The sequence below is a fragment of the Macrobrachium nipponense genome, chromosome 8 (genome assembly GCF_015104395.2).
Source record: "Macrobrachium nipponense isolate FS-2020 chromosome 8, ASM1510439v2, whole genome shotgun sequence".
Taxonomy (NCBI): Eukaryota; Metazoa; Arthropoda; class Malacostraca; order Decapoda; family Palaemonidae; genus Macrobrachium; species Macrobrachium nipponense.
The window spans coordinates 9,318,571-9,341,070 of NC_087203.1; the positions used below are offsets into that span (position 1 = coordinate 9,318,571).

General features: G+C 32.6%; 1 protein-coding gene across 1 annotated transcript in view; it reads right to left on the minus strand.

The window, feature by feature from the left end:
• LOC135222609 (tachykinin-like peptides receptor 86C) overlaps window positions 1-22,500 on the minus strand; it is a 182,790-nt gene that overhangs the window by 75,784 nt on the left and 84,506 nt on the right. Inside the window, exons 3-4 of the mRNA XM_064260704.1 lie at window positions 3,693-3,794; window positions 1,083-1,217 (exon numbers count right to left, since the gene is read on the minus strand). Coding sequence (XP_064116774.1) covers window positions 1,083-1,217; window positions 3,693-3,794 — 237 coding nt within the window. The remainder of the gene's footprint in view (window positions 1-1,082; window positions 1,218-3,692; window positions 3,795-22,500) is intronic.

The following is a 22,500-nucleotide window of genomic DNA, read 5'->3' on the forward strand; positions in this document are numbered from 1 at the left end:
AATTTGGATCTCGAAGTTCCAATGGTTGACTGAAATGTCTGCATGCTCTGAACATATCTATGCAAAATGGAAATGAAAATCTCCTCTCATCGGCCGACAAAAGAAAATCATTCCACAAAAAGCTAGCTCAGGCCATTTAGAAATGTTTCCTATAGTTAGAAAAGGATATATAAATGATTCAGTCCCTCTAATACTATGGAAGGTAATCTGGGTTATTATTTTCCATCCATAAACATTGAGCAACATGACTGGATTCGCAGTCCTTTTATTGACTTTTCAACTGATGACGTCGGCTTACCGTCACAAAAAAAGAAGAGCTGGCCACCATTTCTGCTGATCGTGGCTTACAAATCTCTTATGGATTTCCTTCAGAGAAGAATATCCTTCAATAGCTCGGAAGTATTGAATGTGAATTAGGATTTTCTGCACTTACCATAATTCAGCGTAAAGCTATATAAAACACTAAATTCGCATATGAGGAAATAAGAGTTTCCTTATCACATACAAGGCCTAATATTAAAAAAAAGAAAAACTATTTTATGGATAATTTTATCAAAATGAAAATCAACATTCACCTTAAAGTAGGTTGAGAAACACTGGTCTAGATTAAAACGAATAATCAAAACCATTTAGTAAATACCTTCCAGAATCTTAGATAGATTTTTATTGTCATCAACTTTAGCAATATATATATATAAGAGACTAATCTTTGTTTGCACAAAAAAATAACTCTCTCGCGTTCTTCCCAAAACTTTATAGCAACGAGCCGAAAGTTGAATGTGTATTCACCAAACATTCTCGAAAATATTTGCTCTACAAAAATCCTATATTTTCAGGTGACTAGATGAGATATTTAGCAAATATCAGCAAAATAATCATAGTAAAAAAAAAATTGAGCATAAAAGCTATCTATTTGGCATTCAATTTGGCTACTAGAAGGCAGATCCTTTAAGAGAGTAAATGAAATATTCATGCAAGAAAGAAATCTATTTATGAACAAAAAATATAAAACTTAAGACACTTTTAAGAACATCAAAATTATGTATGTTGAAATACAATCAAAATATAACACTCCATATTACCTGACGGAGACTGTGTCGGAGTATAGGATGCAAGGCAGTGCAAGCAACATTGATGAACTCCATATGATAAGAATGAAGATTCTCGCCGTCGTCTTCGACATTCTTGGTTCCAAAGGCTTCACTATCGCTATGTACCTGAAAGCAATCGAGAAAGGATTGTTTCAATAAGATAAATTCTTGTAAACTCTGTACACACACATACACATGCACACACACACACACACTCACATATATATGTATATATATATATATATATATATATATATATATATATATATATATATATATATATATATATATATATATATATATATATATATATATATATATATATCTATATATATATATATATATATATATATATATATATATATATATATATATATATATATATATATATATAGTATATATATATATATACATATATATATACATACGATATATATATACATATATATATATATATATATATATCTATATATATATATATATATATATATATATATATATATATATATATATATCTGTAGTATATATATATACATATATATATATATATATATATATATATATATATATATATATATATATATCTATTATATATCTATATATATATATATATATATATATATATATATATATATATATATATGATATGTATATATATATATATACATATATATATATATATATATATATATATTATATATATATATGTATGTATATATATATATACATATATATATATATATATATATATATATATATATATATATCTGTATGTATATATATATACATATGTGTATATATATATATTAAATGCTTATAATTACCCTGAAAATAAATATGAACTTAATATGATTTAGAATACTATATTTCGTTTAATGGGCGGTGGGGAGGGTATTTTTGAAAAAAAGATATTCACCTTATTACTTTCCGTCCTTTTTGTTGTTGTCGTTTTCGATTAACCTGGCATTTTCCTTTTTACTTTTTATTGAATAAAATTGCATATATATATATATATATATATACTATATATATATATATATATATATATATATATCATCACATGCCATTCATTGGTAAGAGGAACGTTATGACATGTTATCCCTAAGGCAGTGACTGCAAAAATTCATTACTTTTGTGAACAGAATCTTATCTCGAATATTTGGAATTGTGCCGGTTATCCTCTCTTGCCGGTTTTTCACTCTATTTGGTTTACTGCATCCTTATCTTCTATGCGCAATTTGGCGTCATCACCCTAGAAAATATTAGAAAATTTGCCGAATATATCAGTTTGTAAACAACAACATTATTTAAAACTTTGAACATAATTATGTAAGAGTACAACTTATAACACGTTTCCTTCAGAAGTAAGAATTTTAGTAGTGTAAGCAACAATGTTGATGACTTATTTCGTAATCTGAAGTAATGTTAATTCCCAGAATAGAAACCAAAGCTAAATCTTTAAATTGAAAACAAAGATTGAACTATAATCGAACTTCTTTTGTTTAATCTGAACCCCAATATGATTAAGATAATGTACTTTTTAAAGGAATAACATCTCAAAAAGTGCTATAGAAAGTCGAAAACACATAAGGTTCTATCGTAAAAAGACACAATTAACATGAAACCAGGTCGTTCCCTTACATAACTATATGGTAACAAATTAATTAATATTTTTCGCTGACACACCCGGATGTTATGTGTTAGGGTGAACGCATCTCGCTTGTATTTTATCGATTCCGAAGAGCCATCTGATGTTCAACGCAAACAGTCAGCTATTTGCATGATAACGGCCTTAACCGTGGGTAAATCTCAATAATAACTCCGCGTGGGGTATTTCTTTGGAAATTACAGTTTCCTATAGTATTCTGGTTGCTTATTAAGAATTTACCGTTATTTTTGGGAGGTCGACTGTAATTAACCCCCCGGGGCCAGTACTAAACACGGCAAAATACATTGGATGCCCCAATCCCGAGTGGAAGTCGTATTCGCGGTTACGTTCCTTGCAGTCCGTGCGGAATTATTCTTTCAGAATTACCAAGATTTAGCTTTCCAGAGTTTTGACTTGAACCAGCTCTGTATTTCACTATTGAGTTCTACTTCCATTTTAGAGTTCTGTAAAAGAAAACTAGTGTGACGGCTTTGTCCGTCTGTCCGCACTTTGTCTGTCCTCCCTCAGATCTCCCACGAAGCTAGTGGTTGCAAATTGGTATGTTACCCTCTTGCCTCAGTCGTGTTTATTTTATTTATGGTTAATGTTAGCAATAATCGTGCATCTGGAATCACTATGGGACAGGCCACCATCGTCGCCGTGGCTGAAAGCTTCATGGACTACGGCTCATACATCATTATATACTGTACAGAAAACTATTGCGCCGAAGAAACTTCGGAGCATTTTTTACTTGTTTCCTCTAGATACATATGGCATTGAAAGAAGGAAAGAGAAAACGAAGATAACTTTCATTCAGGGTTGAAGGACATTTCTTTTTAATGATAAAGAACAATATATGCAGTTCATACTTTCTAAAACTGAAATATTAGCTGACTTCTATCCACTTACGAAATCACTTCTTTCACCGAATTCATTCCCATTTGACTACGTACCTATCGAACGATATCGCCATAAGCGTAAGGACACTGGCTGAGATTGTTACGTTCGCCATGAAATTGCTGATCGTGCAGTACACCGCTCCGAAAGGCCAGTCACTGGAAGGAAAGAGGAAATGGCTGCATTAAAAATATAGTCATTAAGAAATGAAATGAACACCTGCTATTAGGACAATAGATATGAGTTGAAATAGTACACCAATTTACTCACGGAAGTTTTAAAGAGCTCTCATTTCGAAAATTGGCAACCATACACTGTTGCTATTTCTATGGGGAGGACTCACACACCAATTAAAAGTCGGCGGATCTAGCGAATAAGGATCTAATGAAACAGATTGTGGTGTTATAGCTCTACCCTTCAATAGATGAGCCCGTCTTTAGTGTCTCCACTTTCAAATAAAAATCTTTCTTTTGTAAACGCAGTGCCTTTGTATACATCTCTCTTCGTGATGACATTCATGGGAGCGATTTATTTCTATTATTGTTGTAGTTCAAACAAAGAATGGGGGATATTTCTCTTGATACAAGCTCCGTTTCCTGCTATTGTTACAATATTCGGGTATTCTCGTTTTTCACAGAATTTTCTTTATTCGCCACATGCATATACAAACAAGTACGGGCATTCATGGAAAAAATCCTCATAATGCATAGGCGAGTGCACATACTCGTTCGTAACTGTTTCAGATGTAGCTTTGAAAATTGTTATGTTGCCTGAGAAAGTTTATTACAGGAAATCCAAGGATACGTTTGAGACAAAGTTGAGGCATTAACGGTTGATTAGGTATACAAGTGAGAGGGACAGAGAGAAAGAGAAAAATGACAACGAACGCCAACGACAGACAGGTGGATGATGATAGGGCGTATCCACACAAAATGACAATAAGACCGAATTTCTACCGGTAATTAGGAAGGTAGCAAGGTGAGGGCTATCATGGAAATTGGAAAGGTTATCACACAAGACCACTTGGGTGAATAATGTAAATGTAATTGTTACGTAGCTACAGGCTATAAAAGAACGTATGATGAGGCTTTGAAAAGACAATGGGTTTAAAAAGAGATTTACCCAGTGTCAAAGGATGGCAACCTTTTCCACTCGCCCCGCAACCCCCCCCCCCCCCCCCCCCCCCCCCACCCCCCCCCCCCCCCCCCCCCCCCCCCCCCCCCCCCCACCAAAAAAAAAAAAAAAAAATAAATAAATAAATAAATAAGATAAATAATGTGGATGAAGGCAAAACTAGGCAGAAGTTATATAATCACGTTAATTTCAAAATGACCACACAGAAGAAAAATTAATTTGAGTATAGAATTCGAAGATGCTTGAAATATATTCATCTTCTGGGAAGAAAGATTACAATATCGAAGTAGAAACAGAATTTGTTCGTAGAGAGCATAATGAAAGGCAATGGCTAGTGAGAACTGTGGATTCACATGGATTCATAAGATTAATAGGGAGAAGAGGATGTTGAACAGGAATAATTATGATTCCCTGAAATGTACAGTGATGCTCAAATCTCATGCGACATGACTCCATAGGATTTCGTTCAAAATTCACTAACTGGCAACCTAGCATGCTCCATATTTATCCTTTATTTCAATGCGAAAACGCGTAGTACGCATACGCTAAGGCCATAATATGTTTCATAAGTTGTGAAATCTGTCATATATTTTGAAAATTGTAAGAAAAAAATGTCACGTGTCAGCCAAATTTCAGAAAAACCCTTACCGAAACATTTTCAAAACTTTCGTTCACTCATTGCTGAAGCATTTGACCAAAACGAATTCGCCATCAAACCTCAGTTCAAATGTAAATAAATAAATAAAAAAGATTTTAACATTAATAATGCTTCCAAAGCAAACATAAAATTTGATATAGTACTATTTGATTGTTTTTACCCTCAACGCTGAGAAAATGTAAATATGTATATACAAAAGTAGAATGCGCCCACCAGATATCAACGTGTGAGGTGAGCATGTGTGACGTATCAGTGTCGGTGCAACAATAACCACCTGGTATATAAGTAGGTCTACAATGAGTAGCGACCATTTAAATTATCTTGAAAACATTTACTTTATGTGTTTAAGGAATATTTGGATTTTCATACATAATTATTTGTTATCTTTCTTAATATTTCAAAACTGATAGCATACTAGCAAATATTCGCTTATTTGTCAAAGCCAAGATATTATTCCTAGGCTTAGGTGTTTAGATTTCTTTACTTTACGCTTAACATTCACATCTCTATATTAACAATTTCTGGCCAGAATGCAAATGAGGTTATCTACACATTCTTGCACTTCAAGTTACCTTATGAAAGAATAAATATACATCAAAAGCGAGCAGAAGGACTTTTAAGAAAATAATGTTGTAAAACCAGTTGAAAAACCAGTGTTCCATATGCCTTGATATTAATACTTATGATATTTCGATTATAGCCATCTTCTCCATATAACCAAAATCATCATCATCATCTTTTTATTCTTCAAAGAACAGGTAATCTCTACAAATAAAAAACATTAGTAAAGATTACATCTCAGAAAGCTTAGATTATTTTTCTAGGCCTATAAATCATTTTGCAACATACAGGCAGCTTAAACACAGCCTGAAATTTCAACATTCAAAGAAACTGGTTGTAATTCATATTCCTCAAAGAACAGGTGATCTCTACAAATAAAATTCATGAGTAACATTACATCTCAGATTGGCTTAGATTATTTTTTGTAGGCCTATAAAAAACATTTTCCAACATACAGGCAGCTTAAACGCAGCCGAAATCTTCAACATTCAAATAAAACTTGTTTTAATTCATATTCCTACATTGAAATTGTTGTTATGACTGTTGAGCTTATTAGGTCTACTGTCATAATGCTGCAGACATGGTTATGTTGACCAGTCCGAGGAGCATGTTAAGTGTGCTTTCATTGCTGGCCACCGCTAACCTTATCACACCACTTGAACTGAGCAACGTAAAGATAAAAAAAAAAAAAAACAAAAAATCAATTCAAATCACACAAATTAAGAATTATACCATGCATAAAAGGGATCATATCTATTTAACCATAAGGAAAATAAGGCTAGCTGTGAATTCCCAAACTGTTCGACATGAATGACATTACAAATGAAAAAAAGAAAAAAAATAGCACTACTTGGCAACATCACGTTGAGTCTGAGAATATGGACGATACAAAAAGAATCATGTCGCATGAGATTTGAGCCCCACTGTACATTCTGGATATAGACTATTAACGCACAGCTTCTGTGAATAGCAAAAGGGAATTTACTGTCATTTTTGTCATATGGATCTCTGCCTGTCTGTCTCTGTTTTTGCGTGTGTTGTTTTACGTACATAAACATTCAAATTCCAAAGTATCATCACGAATAGATGAAAATTACTTCTAATGCAAAATAACAATAATGTTTAACCCGATTCTTGGTTAGTGTATAATACTATATTTGAAAATATAAGTACCAACGAAGTTCTTTTATATCATGGATGCATCCAAAGCTTAACCAATACTCTATTCATTCAAATCCGCATTTGACTAAACACAAGTGAGATCCATTTGACAAAAATGACAGTAAATTCCCTTTTTCTATTCACAGAAGCTTTGCGTTAATAGTCTATATCCAGAATGTACATTTCAGGGAATCACAATTACTCCTGTTCAACATCCTCTTCTCCATTGCTCCTATGAATCCATGCGAATCCACAGTTCTCACTAGCCAGGCCTTTCGTTATGCTCTCTACCAACAAATTCTGTTTTTACTTCGATAATGTAATCTTCTTTTCCCAGAATATGAATATATTTCAAGCATCTTCAAACTCTATATTCAATTAAAATTCTTCTGTATGTCATTTGGAAATTAACTTGATTATATGTGTGTGTGTATGTGTGTGTATGTGTGTGTGTGTGTGTTTGCGTATGTTACGCCTTTAAAAGGCATCTGGACTCTACGCATGTGCTCTACTTAGCTAGGAAGTAAAGATGATTTAATTGTAACGTTTGGCCGGCATGACTCTCTCTCTCTCTCTCTCTCTCTCTCTCTCTCTACTAAGTATCCCTCTCTCGGTGGACCACTCTCTCTCTCTCTCTCTCTCTCTCTCTCTCTCTCTCTCTCTCTCTCTCTTGCGACCAGCCTCTCACGCAACCCGCACTTCATACTAATTAAAGGTCGCTGAATTAGATCCAGAATGATCAAAAATACTTTATTCGTATAGAAACGTTAAAGCACTGATAGACTAAATTAGTCGAATCCTGAAACTCGAGCTTCTTCATGAAACATGAGAAAAATCCAAAATAATACACCAACAAGGAAAATGATAAATCAAGAATATAATATTGAAAAATAAAAACAAACTTGGGGATCGGACAAAACAAATCGAAATCCCTTTCTCTCCAGCAACTAAATCATCTTTAAACACCAGTCAAAAATGCACAGTCATAAGAATTCTCCTTAAAAATATATACAGTTACTTGTCACAGTCACTTCTGACCAGTGCCACTTCATTCCTGCGAAACTATTGCTTCATTTCAGCGCAATACTAGCTGTGTACAATTCATGATAGTGAGGGGAGAGAGCTATTACAATGGAAGGAAGATTTACCATGGTGTGGGCAGAATGCTCTTTTTATGCAAATAGATTACCGGTAGTAAGGAGAATGCCTGCATATTTTTTTCAAGCAGTGTGAAATGTCTATCTTTTTCCTACATCTAATAAGAGTAATCGTCTTATACCGACAAGCACAGGTACCGGATGACGTAACTAATCTTAGAATAATCCCTGAAGATATAATTAAAATATAAAGTATACATTTAATGATAGATGATTCTTTATCAGACATCAGCTTAAGTGAATTTTCAAGCAACCTTTGATACGACGAAGTTCAAGAAGCTTTGGGATTTATATGCCATTTCAATTTTATCAGTGAAATTAAAATGGTTCTAATTCATTCGCATTAAATGGTGTAACAACAACAATACCATTAATTTTTTGTTATAATGACCAAGGGTCAAATGTGATATTTCTGGGTATATTGTTTTCTATGTTATCAAATAAGGACATAGAGACCTTACTGTACCAGATAAAATCTAGTAATCCATTCTAAAATTTTTAGGCTTTGGATGTTTTCAGTGGCTTATACTTCATAACATTAACTTTTACAATGAATTACAAGGATTAGGATGTATCAAAGATTTATTAGTCCATCCGATGAGACATCGTGTGCTCACTTATCTCTTAGAGCAGGTTTTACTGTTCATTCGTAGTGTTCTACTGATTTTGTCTAGTTTTCTTTTAAACTCTTCCACACTGTTGCTGTTTACAACATCTGGTGGCAGTTTATTCCATGTGTCACATATCTTGTATGTAAAGACGTTCCCACAATGGGATCTGTTGTATCTCTTCATTTCTAATTTACATCCATTATTTTTTGTCTGGTTTTCGTTTAACGTAAATAGGTTACTGTCTACTTTTCTTATGCCTTTCAGTATTTTGAATTTCTCTCTTAGTTGTCTTCCAAAACGTCGTATTTCTAAGCCATACATGTCCAGACTCTATTGTCATCTTTGGTAACCTATTTGCCGGATGAACGGAATAAACTTTGTGGTTCTTGCTTGAACCCCTTCTAATCTTTTTATGGCTTTCTAGGTGTCGGTGACCAGAACTGTACTGCATATTCAAGATGATGTGTAACTATTAATGTGTAAAGCTGTAGCACCGTTTCCCTGATTCTGTAATTGAAGTGCCTCTTTATATGTATCCCACTAGTTTCTGTGCCTTCTTTTCAGCTTTTATGCACTGTTTTGTGGATTCAAAGTCCTTGGTAATAATGAATCTAAGGTCCTTTTCTTGTTCTACACTATTTATGTCATTCCCAAGAAGCATGTATTTAGCATGCGGGTTGTTTTTCCCTATTTGTTACACTACACTTATTCAAGTTAAAAGGCATTTGCCATCTTTTTGGATATATCATTCTGTGCCGACTTAATGTGAAGGCAATCTTATTAATAACTTAATGTCCTGTGAATTATGAGTATCTGCTTTATAATAGCCATGATAAAAAGCTAAAGCTTTTCACATTTTACCAACTTTCGATCGTGGTAGCCATTTAATCCAGTATTAGATAAACAACAACAAATGAGGGAAGAAAGATAGTTCCGTTGTTCAATATACTTTAATAAACTAACGTTTCAGGACCTTCTACATCTACCTCTCAAATTCAGGACGATCGGAGATGAGGTGTTCATTTTCAAGATACCTATATATATATATATATATAATATATATATATATATATATATAATATATATATATATATATATAATGTATATATATATATATTATATATATATATATATATATATATAGATAGATATATATATATATATATATATATTATATACAATATATAATATATATATATATATATATATATATATATATATATTAGTCATGTCACATTACCGTGATTCATATACATACATCGAGCTACAAATGTTCTTTAATATCTAATTCGCTCTACCTCGGAATTAATATATTTTCATATCTGTTTAATCGAAGGGGAATTTTTTAGTCGATATGAGATTTGTCGGCTCATGGGCGTGAACCATCGACACCTACAAATCCAGGACGCACAGTGAAGCCTTAGACCACACCGCATAAACTTATAGACTCTTGCAGTGGCGGTGGGTGGTCTAAGGCTTCACTGTGTATCCTGGATTTGTAGGTGTCGATGGTTCGCAGCCCGTGAGCTGACAAATCTCTTATCGACTAAAAAATTCCCTTCGGTTAAACATATATATGAAAATATATTTTATTCCGAGGTAGAGATAAAATTAAGATATTAAAGAACATTTGTAGCTCGATGTATGTATATGAATCACGGTAATGTGATATGACTAATATATATATATATATATATAATATAATATATATATATATATATATATATCTATATATATATATATATATATATATATATATATACTATATAATAAATATATATTATATTATAATATATATATATTAATATATATATATAATTAAATTATATATATATAATAATAAATATATATATAATATATATAGGTATCTTGAAAATGAACACCTCATCTCCGATCGTCCTGAATTTGAGAGGTAGATGTAGAAGGTCCTGAAACGTTAGTTTATTAAAGTATATTGAACAACGGAACTATCTTTCTTCCCTCATTTGTTGTTGTTTATCTAATACTGGATTAAATGGCTACCACGATCGAAAGTTGGTAAAATGTGAAAAGCTTTAGCTTTTTATCATGGCTATTATAAAGCAGATACTCATAATTCACAGGACATTAAGTTATTAATAAGATTATCGACTAAAAAATTCCCCTTCGGTTAAACATATATATGAAAATATATTAATTCCGAGGTAGATCGATTTAGATATTAAAGGACATTTGTAGCTCGATGTATGCATATCAATCACGGTAATGTGATATAATATAACTCATATAATGGCTACGTGCGGACAAAAGCACTACAACGTTACCAAGGTCGAGGTGGGTTGATGCAGTCTCCAAACAATGAATACCTGAGAGTGACAGGTATTTGTAGGTGAGAGGCGGCATAAACTTACAGCCTCTTGCGGTGGCGGTGTGGTCTAAGGCTTCACTGTGTATCCTGGATTTGTATGTGTTGATGGTTTGCGCCCGTGAGCCGACAAATCTCTTATCGACTAAAAAATTCCCCTTTGGCTAAACATATATGAAAATATATTAATTCCGATGTAGAGCGAATTAGATATTAAAAGACATTTGTAGCTCGATGTATGGATATGAATCACGTTAATGTGATATGACTCCTATAATGGCTACGTGCAGACAAAAGCACTACAACGTTACCGAGATAGAGGTGGGTTGATGCAGTCTCCAAACAACGAATACCTTAGAGCGACAGGTATTTGTAGGTGAGAGGCGGCATAAACTTACAGCCTCTTGCGGTGGCGGTGTGGTCAAAGACTTCACTGTGCGTCCTGAATTTGTAGGTGTCGACAGTTTGCGCCCATGAGCCGACAAATCTCTTATCGACTAAAACATTCTCCTTCGGTTAAACATACGTATATGAAAATATTAATTCCGAGGTAGAGCAAATTAGATATTAAAGGACATTTGTAGCTCGATGTATGTATATGAATCACGGTAATGTGATATGACTCATATAATGGCTACGTGCAGACAAAAGCACTACAACGTTACCGAGGTCGAGGTGGGTTGGGGCAGTCTCCAAACAATGAATACCTGAGAGAGACAGGTATTTGTAGGTGAGAGGCAGCATAAACTTTTAGCCTCTTGCGGTGGCGGTGTGGTGGTCTAAAGCTTCACTGTGCATCCTGGATTTGTAGGTGTCTATGGTTCATGCCCGTGAGCCAATAAATCTCTTATCGACTAAAAAATTCCCCTTCGGTTGAACATATATGAAAATATATTCATTCTGAGATAGAGGGAATTAGATACTAAAGGACATTTGTAGTTATATCACACCACCGTAATTCAAATACACACATTACGCTACGAATGCTCTTTAATATCTGATTCACTCTGCCTTGAAATTAATATATTTTCATATATGTTAAACGAAAGGGAATATTTTAGTTGATAAGATATTTGTCGGCTCATGGGCTCGAACCTCGGAAACAAAAATTCAGAAGGTATAATGATTGCATTTTAACCACAAAAGAGATTTTCCCATTCCTCCCATTATCAGTTAAACCGGATCTATTAGCTATAAACTTTCAAAATATCTAGTTAAATTACTATCACCTATCCTGGGTACTATTTCGAATTCCTATTTATAAAACTCTGCTGATTTCTGTGCTAAACTCTCCCAAATTGAATTATCCAGTACTGACAATTTAACCAGTTTCGACGTACTATCTTTATTCACTAAAGTTCCTATCGATGACTTTATTCAATATTCATCACAACATTTGGGCTTGTATAATCTAGAATTACCTGTTAATGTCATTATTAATTTGGTATCCCTTTGTATAAAAAAAATTATAAATTCACTTTCGATGATAATTTTTATGAATAGATATTTGGTATGGCTATGGATAACCCACTTTTGTCACTCCTGTCAAATATTTACATGGGATTAGATATGTAGAAGATTATTTTTGTATTGTAAAAGGAAATGTAAGTATCCGATTTCCTGCATACAATTAATAATCTTGTACCATCCATAAAATTCACAATAGAATATAAAAAAAATAACTGTATGCCATTTTTGATGTCTTAGCACAACATTTTGTTTTAAAGCATATAGGAAACCCACGAATATCTTGTCAAATATTCATTTTTACTCTAACCATGCTAACCAAATTAAGATGTCAACATTTTTCAGTATGTATATCAGAGCTCTTAGAATTTTTAGAAGATGAATTTAAAATTGTCGATAAAATAGGAGTTTCATTTTGTTACCTTCCATATAATGGTATTCTCTTTGTACCATTTAATCCCAATTTCATTCTTGGTGTACCCATTTTAAAAACTATTGATATTAACTTAGTATTTAAATATAATAATACTTTTAGAAATAAATTAGTTTAGAATAGCCTGCCCAATTCAAACAATATTCTTTACAGTAACCCTGGCAGAAAATGTAATAAGATCTATATAGCTCAAACTTCAAAAAGTATTAAAATACGATGCTTAAAGCACAAATATGACATTTCAGGAGGCTTAATGAATAATGGTATCGTAGATCAATGACTTAAGTCAGGCCATGCCATTAACTGGAATAAGGCATCGATAATCCACACGGTCAATGACCCAAGGGAAAGGAATCTGCTGGAGTCCATTTTTATCGAAGCCACGTCAACAAGGATTTTTTTTTTTTTTTTTTTAGCAGTAGACCCACGATATATGAATCGTTCAAAACAAATGGATCAGCTGCCCCTAGAGCTTCACTGATCTCCTTGATGTTATGTAGGTATGGGACATTAAATTTCTAGTTATATGATACTTTTTGCCCATCGCTTCGCAGGGAACAAAACCAAATCTGGACTTTGGACTTCTTGGACAATTTGAACTTTCTGAAGGTAGGGCCGAAACTCTGAACTTATTTGGAGGATACTAAAATATTCTAATACAGTAGACATATCAACATGAATTCAAATAGATGTATAATGAAAAGACGGGTTCACACGAACAATTACAAAACACTTCTGCGAAATGAGCAAACTAGCTGTCCTCCTTAAGGGGAAATGGGATAAAACCTCATAGTTATGGAGTAACAGTGTGAGCCTGACTGAAAATATCCACAGTCTTAAACCAGTATAAGGACGCACAGGCCCACACACATTATTTTTGTACGCTCATCTATCTATCTAGATATATTATATAATTATCAAACATTTATAGCATGGGTGAAAATATGACATACATTATCAAGAGCAACTACATAATAATAATAATAATAATAATAATAATAATAATAATAATAATAATAATAATAATAATAATAATAATAATAATAATAACTACTATCAAAATGAACAAGAATAGGTAGACAAGTAATAACTGAAATCAAACTTACGCAGTTTCCGTGTTTCCGTGACTAATATTAAAAAGTTTTTATAAAACTCTGTTCATTAAATTTTATACGTAAGGGTTTCTTTTCCGTCCACGTTTCAATTATAAAATATGATTTTTTTAAAATGTCTCTATGTTATTTTGCAAATTCCTGACGCTCAAATAGTCTCTCATGCATCTGACTACACACACACGTATACAAACAAACACACACACACACACACACAAGTCCTTGAACATTATAACAGAAAAGTTCTTTTGAAAATGTTCAGATGAAAATCTTACAATTTAAAATCCCGTTCTTTGATCATTTACCATTTGGGATTTTCCTTGGAAGCACGACCTTTTTGGAGGACGAAGGAAAAGCTGAATTCAACTCTCCCCCCTGCCATTTTTTTTTTTTTTTATTCAAGATGATGTTTATGAGCACTTTCTCCCTATTAAGTAATAGGCTATTGATGATAAGCTCTACCTCTGAATAGAGGAGATTATTCAAACACTGCTATTAAGAATCTCGGCTATTTTTTCAATTAAGTGCTTCATGGTTCACAGGACAGACAGAGCTGTTCCTTTTGTTTGCAACGACAATGCAGCAATAAACACGTCCATAAAAAAAATCCAACAAACCCCTGGACGCATACATATGAATAGAGTAAAAGAGTTTAATATGCTAGTCGACCTTTTCTTTCTCATTTTCAACAACAACAGACCGTTCATTCTTTATATTTTGATGTCATACCATATGAATATGGTTCTCTTTTTAGTAGTTATGATTTCAGCTTTTAAAATGAATAATGATTCGCTTTGTCAGTCATTACTGTCCAGATCTTCTTGTGTCTTTAGACTATATTTTTGAGAAAAGTGGAATGAATATTAATTCATTTCTTTCTGCTAAAATGAAATACAATTACAATAAGTTTCAATCACACAGAGCTCAATTTTGTGAAGGCGAATTTTTTTCAGGCAATTTAGTTGAACGCAATAAAGGTATCTAGTATCACACGAGTTTTCTGCCACTAGTGATCGAAGGGCAGCTGAAAACAATTCTTAGAAAAGAGTAATTAGATCCTACGATGTAGATGACCTGAGTGATCTGTAAAAAAAACGTCTTGAAAGCCTTCTATTCTTTTGCGAATCTCTATCTTGATGATATTCAGTTCAGAAATTTCAACTTGGGGCTATACGAATAATTTTAGGGCGTGAAGAGCTGTCATAGAGGACTATGTAAACGTATATGCTTTCTATTTACTAAATGACTAAAAACTGATTTTTCTATTATATAACATAAAAAACTTTTTTTTACAGACATTGAAAAGGAGGATATTTGAGATTTAATGAACTTATTTTGCTTATTATCTCTATTCATCATGATAGTCAAACAACTATTTATATTCTTACTTAATATACTTACAGTACTGAAAAGCGAAATGACAATAGTAAACGCAAAGGCAGCCAGATATCTCATTCATAACATGTTTTCAATATTAATGAGTTAAGACTAATTCGAGGTACTTAATGTAGAAGCTCTCCGAATTCATACCTATAAAAAATTTCTACAAGAATTGATCATTTCCAGACAGCTTACTTGCATATGAAGCAATAATTTCAAACACATTGTTCATCATTCATATGACTTTAATAATGATGCAATCTGAAACAAACTGATTAATTTATGCCAGCTGGGCTTCTTCTGATATTCTGTGCTATCAAAGTGAAAAAAATTATAAAAAAAAAAATTTCCATCCGTTTCTAGTACTTTATTCCAGAAATCTGTTACAGCACTTTTTTGAGGATTTAATGATATTTTCTTTACATCTCTCTCTTAATATCTTGTACACACACACACACACACACACACACACACACACACACACACACACACACACACACACACATATATATATATATATATATATATAATATATATATATGTGTGTGTGTGTGTGTGTGTGTGTGTGTGTGTGTGTGTGTATAACTGAATCACGAAAAGTTAGGAATGTGATAAATCCAAAAATAAAGATATATGCCACGAAGGAAAAATAAACGAATGAGGATCTGCAAGATCTTTCGACGTTAAACGTCCTTTAACTGAGCAGAGACTGACAATAGATACAGGAAAAGACAATACAAGAAGATTCGTATAACTGACAGATAGGGATTATAAAGAGATTAGTACCTAGAATCCGACACACCTGGAAGATGAAAATCCTTCCCAAACAAGCATAAACAATGGGTGCAAGTTAAAAGGTTTAAAGACAGTCATCTCAAGATACAAGGTCCAGACAATTTAAAGGATTATAGGTGCAGCTATTCAGAACTTAATAAACAAAACCATATTCACAATACATGACAGACATACATTACAACAAAAATAATAACTCCAAGGCAACTGATTTTTATTTAAGTCAGTAATTATATCTTTGAGGTCATTCTTAAACATGTTACAGATACAAGGGTCTAAATGAAAAAGGCCACGACTAACATTGAAATTACAATGAAAAGTAAGTTGTATTAAAGCAGATTCTAAAAAGATTTCGTGATAAGACATCTCTTGACCTTGCAATTACTGAACTACCATTCCCACTTTATTCGGTTGTTGTTTTCACTTAAATGAATGAATTATTGCATTGGATTTTTTCCCTTGCCCAGTTTTTACCGAATATTTATGCTGGCTTAGCCTTACTTCTAGGCCTTTGCTAGACTGTCTGAGATAAAATGAGGGACAATCCATACATGGAATTTTATATATTATGTTGTTGCTTTCTCTGGGGCCATTTTTTATTAACATTCCTTTTAGTGTGTTATTATAGGAAAAAACAAGGTTGACATTAAAGCTTTTAACAATGATTTAATGGTTTCAAATCCGTTAAAATAAGGCAACTGAGAATGTTCTAGAATTTTCTTTCTGCGTGTTACTTACACTATAAAACTTTTTGCGGGCTTTATTATAACAAATGTCTAATATATGTGAAGGATAGCATAAATCTTTCCCTATTTTTCTAATGTATTCAATTTCTTGATCCAAATATTGTGGACTGACAATGCGCAATGCTCGTAAAAACATAGAGGAAAAATTTGATATTTTTATGTTAAGATGGTGGCCTGAGAAGAAATGAACATAAGTTAATTTGTTAGTCGGTTTCCTATAAATACTGAATTTACATTGAAATGGTTCTCTATGTATCAAAACGTCTAAGAAAGGAAGGCAATTGTCTTTTTCTAATTCTAGAGTAAACTTAATCGATGGAACCTGGTTATTTAATTTAGAGAGTAAATCATTTACATCAATACCGACAGGAAGAACAGCTAAACAATCATCAACGTAACAATACCACTTTACAGGAATATAAATGATATTAGGTAGGTAGCGTTTTTATTTTCAAAAGAAATTCATGGTACAGGTTTGAGAGTAGTGGTGATAAAGGATTTCCCATTGCCATGCCAAATATTTGTTGATAAAATTCACCATTGAATATAAAGGTCAAAAGATGTCTTATCACGAAATCTTTTAGAATCTGCTTCAATACAACTTACTTTTCATTGTAATTTCAATGTTAGTCGTGGCCTTTTTCATTTAGACCCTTGTATCTGTAACATGTTTACGAATGACCTCAAAGATATAACTACTGACTTAAATAAAAATCAGTTGCCTTAGAGTTATTATTTTTGTTGTAATGTATGTCTGTCATGTATTGTGAATATGGTTTTGTTTATTAAGTTCTGAATAGCTGTCACCTATAATCCTTTAATTGTCTGGACCTTGTATCTGAGATGATTGTCTTAAACCTTTAATTGCACCCATTGTTTAGGCTTGTTTGGGAAGGATTTTCATCTTCCAGGTGTGTCGGATTCTAGGTACTAATTTCTTTATAATCCCTATCTGTCAGTTATAATAATCTTCTTGTATTGTCTTTTCCCGTATCTATGTCAGTCTCTGCTCAGTAAAGGACGTTTAACGTCGAAAGATCTTGCAGATCCTCATTCGTTTATTTTTCCTTTGTGGCATATGTCTTTATATATTATATATATATATATATATATATATACTATCTATATAGATATATATATATATATATATATATATATATATATATATATGGGGTATATATATATATATATATATATATTATATATAAAACGAGAGTCAAAATGACCCTCGTTTAAATAATTGGAGAATACTCCAAACTGGGAACGAACTTACCGCTGAGTGTCATTGTCTCTTGGAATGCTGCCCCTGTAGCTTGCTGAAAATCAATCATCAAAACTCTAGGCGAATTCAAACTCCCACTATTACAAAAATATAGTCTTTATTTCCGAAATAGCTAACATGGAAATGGAGTAAAATGAGTTCAAGAACATCCCAAAAGTCGTTAAACTACCATTACTCTTCCCAAAATCATATTTAAGTAAGTACCTCCTTTCATCTACTTATGTCCAGCTATTCTTTAGTCTTTATCAATCAAAGTCAACACAAGTATGGAGAATTCATTTTTTTAAATGGTGACTTCGAATCCATCTGAAAATGAGAATATAATTATCAAACAATAAAATGTTAAAGTTTGTCAATAAATGAGTGTTGCATCACTTCCTTTTCTCTAGAAACTGAACTCACTGTCAATACATAAAAGGTATAACTTTTCAAAGTCTTTCATTTTACCTTTTCCGATGGATCTTAGCACCTTCCTCTACGGCATGTTTCCACACACAATCAATATCAGGTAATGTCCCTAAATCACCTTACTAGGGTTTTTTATTCCGTCTATTTCGGTTTACAAACGTGCGTATGTACGCTAACCAACAGATGCACGGATAAGCGCATGCTACTTAACACACGAACGTACGCCCCTACTCTATTCTGTGTGTTTCCATTTTTCCATGTACACGTTTAATCTAGCGCACGTATTTGGTGACCTAAAGTAACCTGGAGTAACCTTCCTTGTGGTTTATCTCATATCTCTGGAATGCGTTCGCATCTCGTCATCCCGCGACCACGGAGTTTTCGACTTACGTCTCATATCAGCATCTAGAGGAATCCACTGTTTTGCACCTGCCTCTAACCAGTTGAGGGTTGTTAAGAGCTCCCCTCAACCCCATTTGATTTTGTATATACTCCTTAGGCTTATCGTAACCAGGTGCCCTATATTAAACTTATATATCTAATATTATATAAAAAAAAAGTTTATATATATAGAGATAAAATAATATACTATTAATATATATTTATATATCTCTATTATTATATATATATATTATATCTATATACTATATATATATATATTATTATCTTATATTATATTATCTTATATTACTAACTATTATATATTTTAATATTATTTAATAATATCTATAAATATATATTATATAATAATATTATATAGATATAATAATATTGTATTAATCTTATATGTTATAAGTCTTATATAATATATATATAATATTATATATATACTTATATATATATATTTGTCTATACCATCTATATTCTCTATCTATTTAATTCTTCTCTATAGATATATATCTCTATTAAAATTAATCTATATATCCCTATATCTTATATAATCTATATAATATATATATTTTTCTATATATAACTTATTTTATCTAATATCACTTCTTCTGTTATACTATCTATCTCTATAACTTATAAATTATGTTATAATCTATATATATCTTCTAATATATATATATATCGATATATCTATTATCTATTCTATATATCTATCTATCTATCGCTCTCGCTACTCATCTATACATCTCCATATATACTATATATCTATCTGTCTTCTCTATCTCTTATATATAAAATACTCATCTATATCTCTTCTATGTATTTCTCTCTCTATCCTTTTTACTATCTTCTCTATTCTATCTCATCTCTATCTCTTCTCCTCTATTTTTCTATCTACATCTCTCTCTCTAATCTAATTATCTCTCTCTCTCTATATCTATATTATCTCTCTAATACTTCTATCTCTCTATATCTCTCTAATATTATATATCTTATATCTTCTTATTATTATTCTAATATAATATATATATAAAGAAGGTTTGGGGTGTCCAATCAGACGACAGTCATGTAGACGTGTTTATTAAGAAACGTTTCATGTTGTCACCAACACATCATCAGTCTGCAATTGAAATTCAACATTAAAATAAACTTAAAAATTAGAATAAAATTAAATAAACAATAAAATTAGAATATACTCAGAACGTTAAAATAGGGAATGAGAAGAAAACTACCTATTCATAAAGAAGGAAAGAGCTGAGTGACTAAAAACGGTAAGGTCTGCACACAACGTAAACCTCACGCCAGAGAGAGAGGAGATGACGAGGTGTTGGAGTTTAAACTAGGTGAAAGGTGCTTAATAAACAATGACTCAAGGGTAGTTAGATGGGTAGTTTGCTTTGTGGTGCCAATTATAGAAAAATGTTTCTTTTCGATAGTAACCTTCAACTCTTTGCATAATACCTTGACGTAGTGAGTCTACGTCAAGGCTTAAAAGTTTTATGTTGTGAAGTGGTATATGTGCTTCTCTGAATTTGTGACAAAAATCTTCCGAATGTTTAATGTGACTGGGAGAAAAAGTGTCCTAAAAAATAAAAAAAGGGGAAACGGAGGCCTGCTAACCATTTAGAAATTTTGTAATTGAAAGCTCCGGCACATGAAACGATGGGTCTGAATGGAAGATTGTTTTTGTGAGTTTTGGGAATGCCATAAAAGTTTGTCGTAAGTGTTTGTGTCGCTACGACTAACTGACGAAAAATCCCCTCCAAAACGTTCCCATAGTATTTTTTCGGAAAGTAAGATTAATTGGCCAAGACAAAAAGAGTATTGAACAATTAGAGAAATTTAAAGTAATTTAAATTCCCCCTTAAATTACCTCCCTACTTTTATGGGCCCTTGCCCAAAACCTCACCAAAGACAATCTTCCATGGTTAGCTAAATGGTTAGCTGGCCTCCTTTCCTCTTTTTTAGGTACTTTATCTCCCAGTCACATTAAACATTCGGAAGATTTTTGCCACAAATTCAGAGAAGGCACTATATCCCACTTCACACATAAAACTGTTTAAGCCTTGACGTAGACTCCCTATTCACAAAAGTACCAGTTACACAGGACGTTCTTCAGTTTTTGTAAGGGAAAAATTATCCCCCTATTCAGATCATTTCACATTGGCGCTTGACAAAATAATAAAGTTAGTTGAATTATGTGCTCTAATAACGTATTTTCATCGGGGAATCATTCTACAAAGCAAAAATTCGGGTGTAGTATGGGTAGTCCTTTAAGTCCTGTTTTAGCCAATCTGTACATGGAATACTTTGAAACTACAGTAATAAATGCAATAAGACCCCAAAACATGAAATATGTGGATGATATTCTAACATTTTGGGATAATAGGTTGGGCAATTTTAATGAATTCCTCTCAAAATAAAACGCATTAGTGTCTAGCATCAAATTTAAAGTTGAATGGGAAACAGACAAAAAAATTCCTTTTCTTGATGTTTTAATAATCAGACACGACAGAATACAAATTTACCATATGCAGAAAACCAACATTCTCACTTTCATACATTCACTACTTTAGCTATCACGATATTGCTATCAAGATAGGTGTAGCCAGCAACTTGTTCTTAAGAGCCTTACGAATTTGTTCCCTAGATTTCCTGGAAAAAGAATTTGAACTAATTCGCAAGCAACTTTCGTCTTTAAAGTATCCTGATCATATAATTGAGAAAGCAATTCACAAAGCAAACGTAATTTTCTACCGACCCCCTAAAGACAAGACCAGATATATACCCAACAATAAAATAAAAATTCCACACCTGGACACGATTAAGAAGGTGACTCAGACTCTCGGAAAATCTAACCCTTTTGCATTTTAACTTACCCTCCAAACCCCATCCTTAGCCTAAATCCCCGGATTAACGTCTAAAACCCAAAAGTACATTTTCCCAGGGACACTGGGTTCTACCAAATTCCATGCCAGGACTGTGACCAATCTTACATCGGATTTATAGGCAAATCACTTTCCCAGAGATTAATACAACACAAACGGTCAGTTAGGTATGGACAACAGAACTCAGCTATTTTCAACCATATAAATGACCATATCCATAGAATAACTGGAATTTGTCACGTGTATTATAGCAGCAAACTGCCGGTACAAGAGTCAAATGGATGGAATTCGGCCTTAATAAAAGAGAGGCAGGTAATGAACATCTCAAAAGGAATATGGA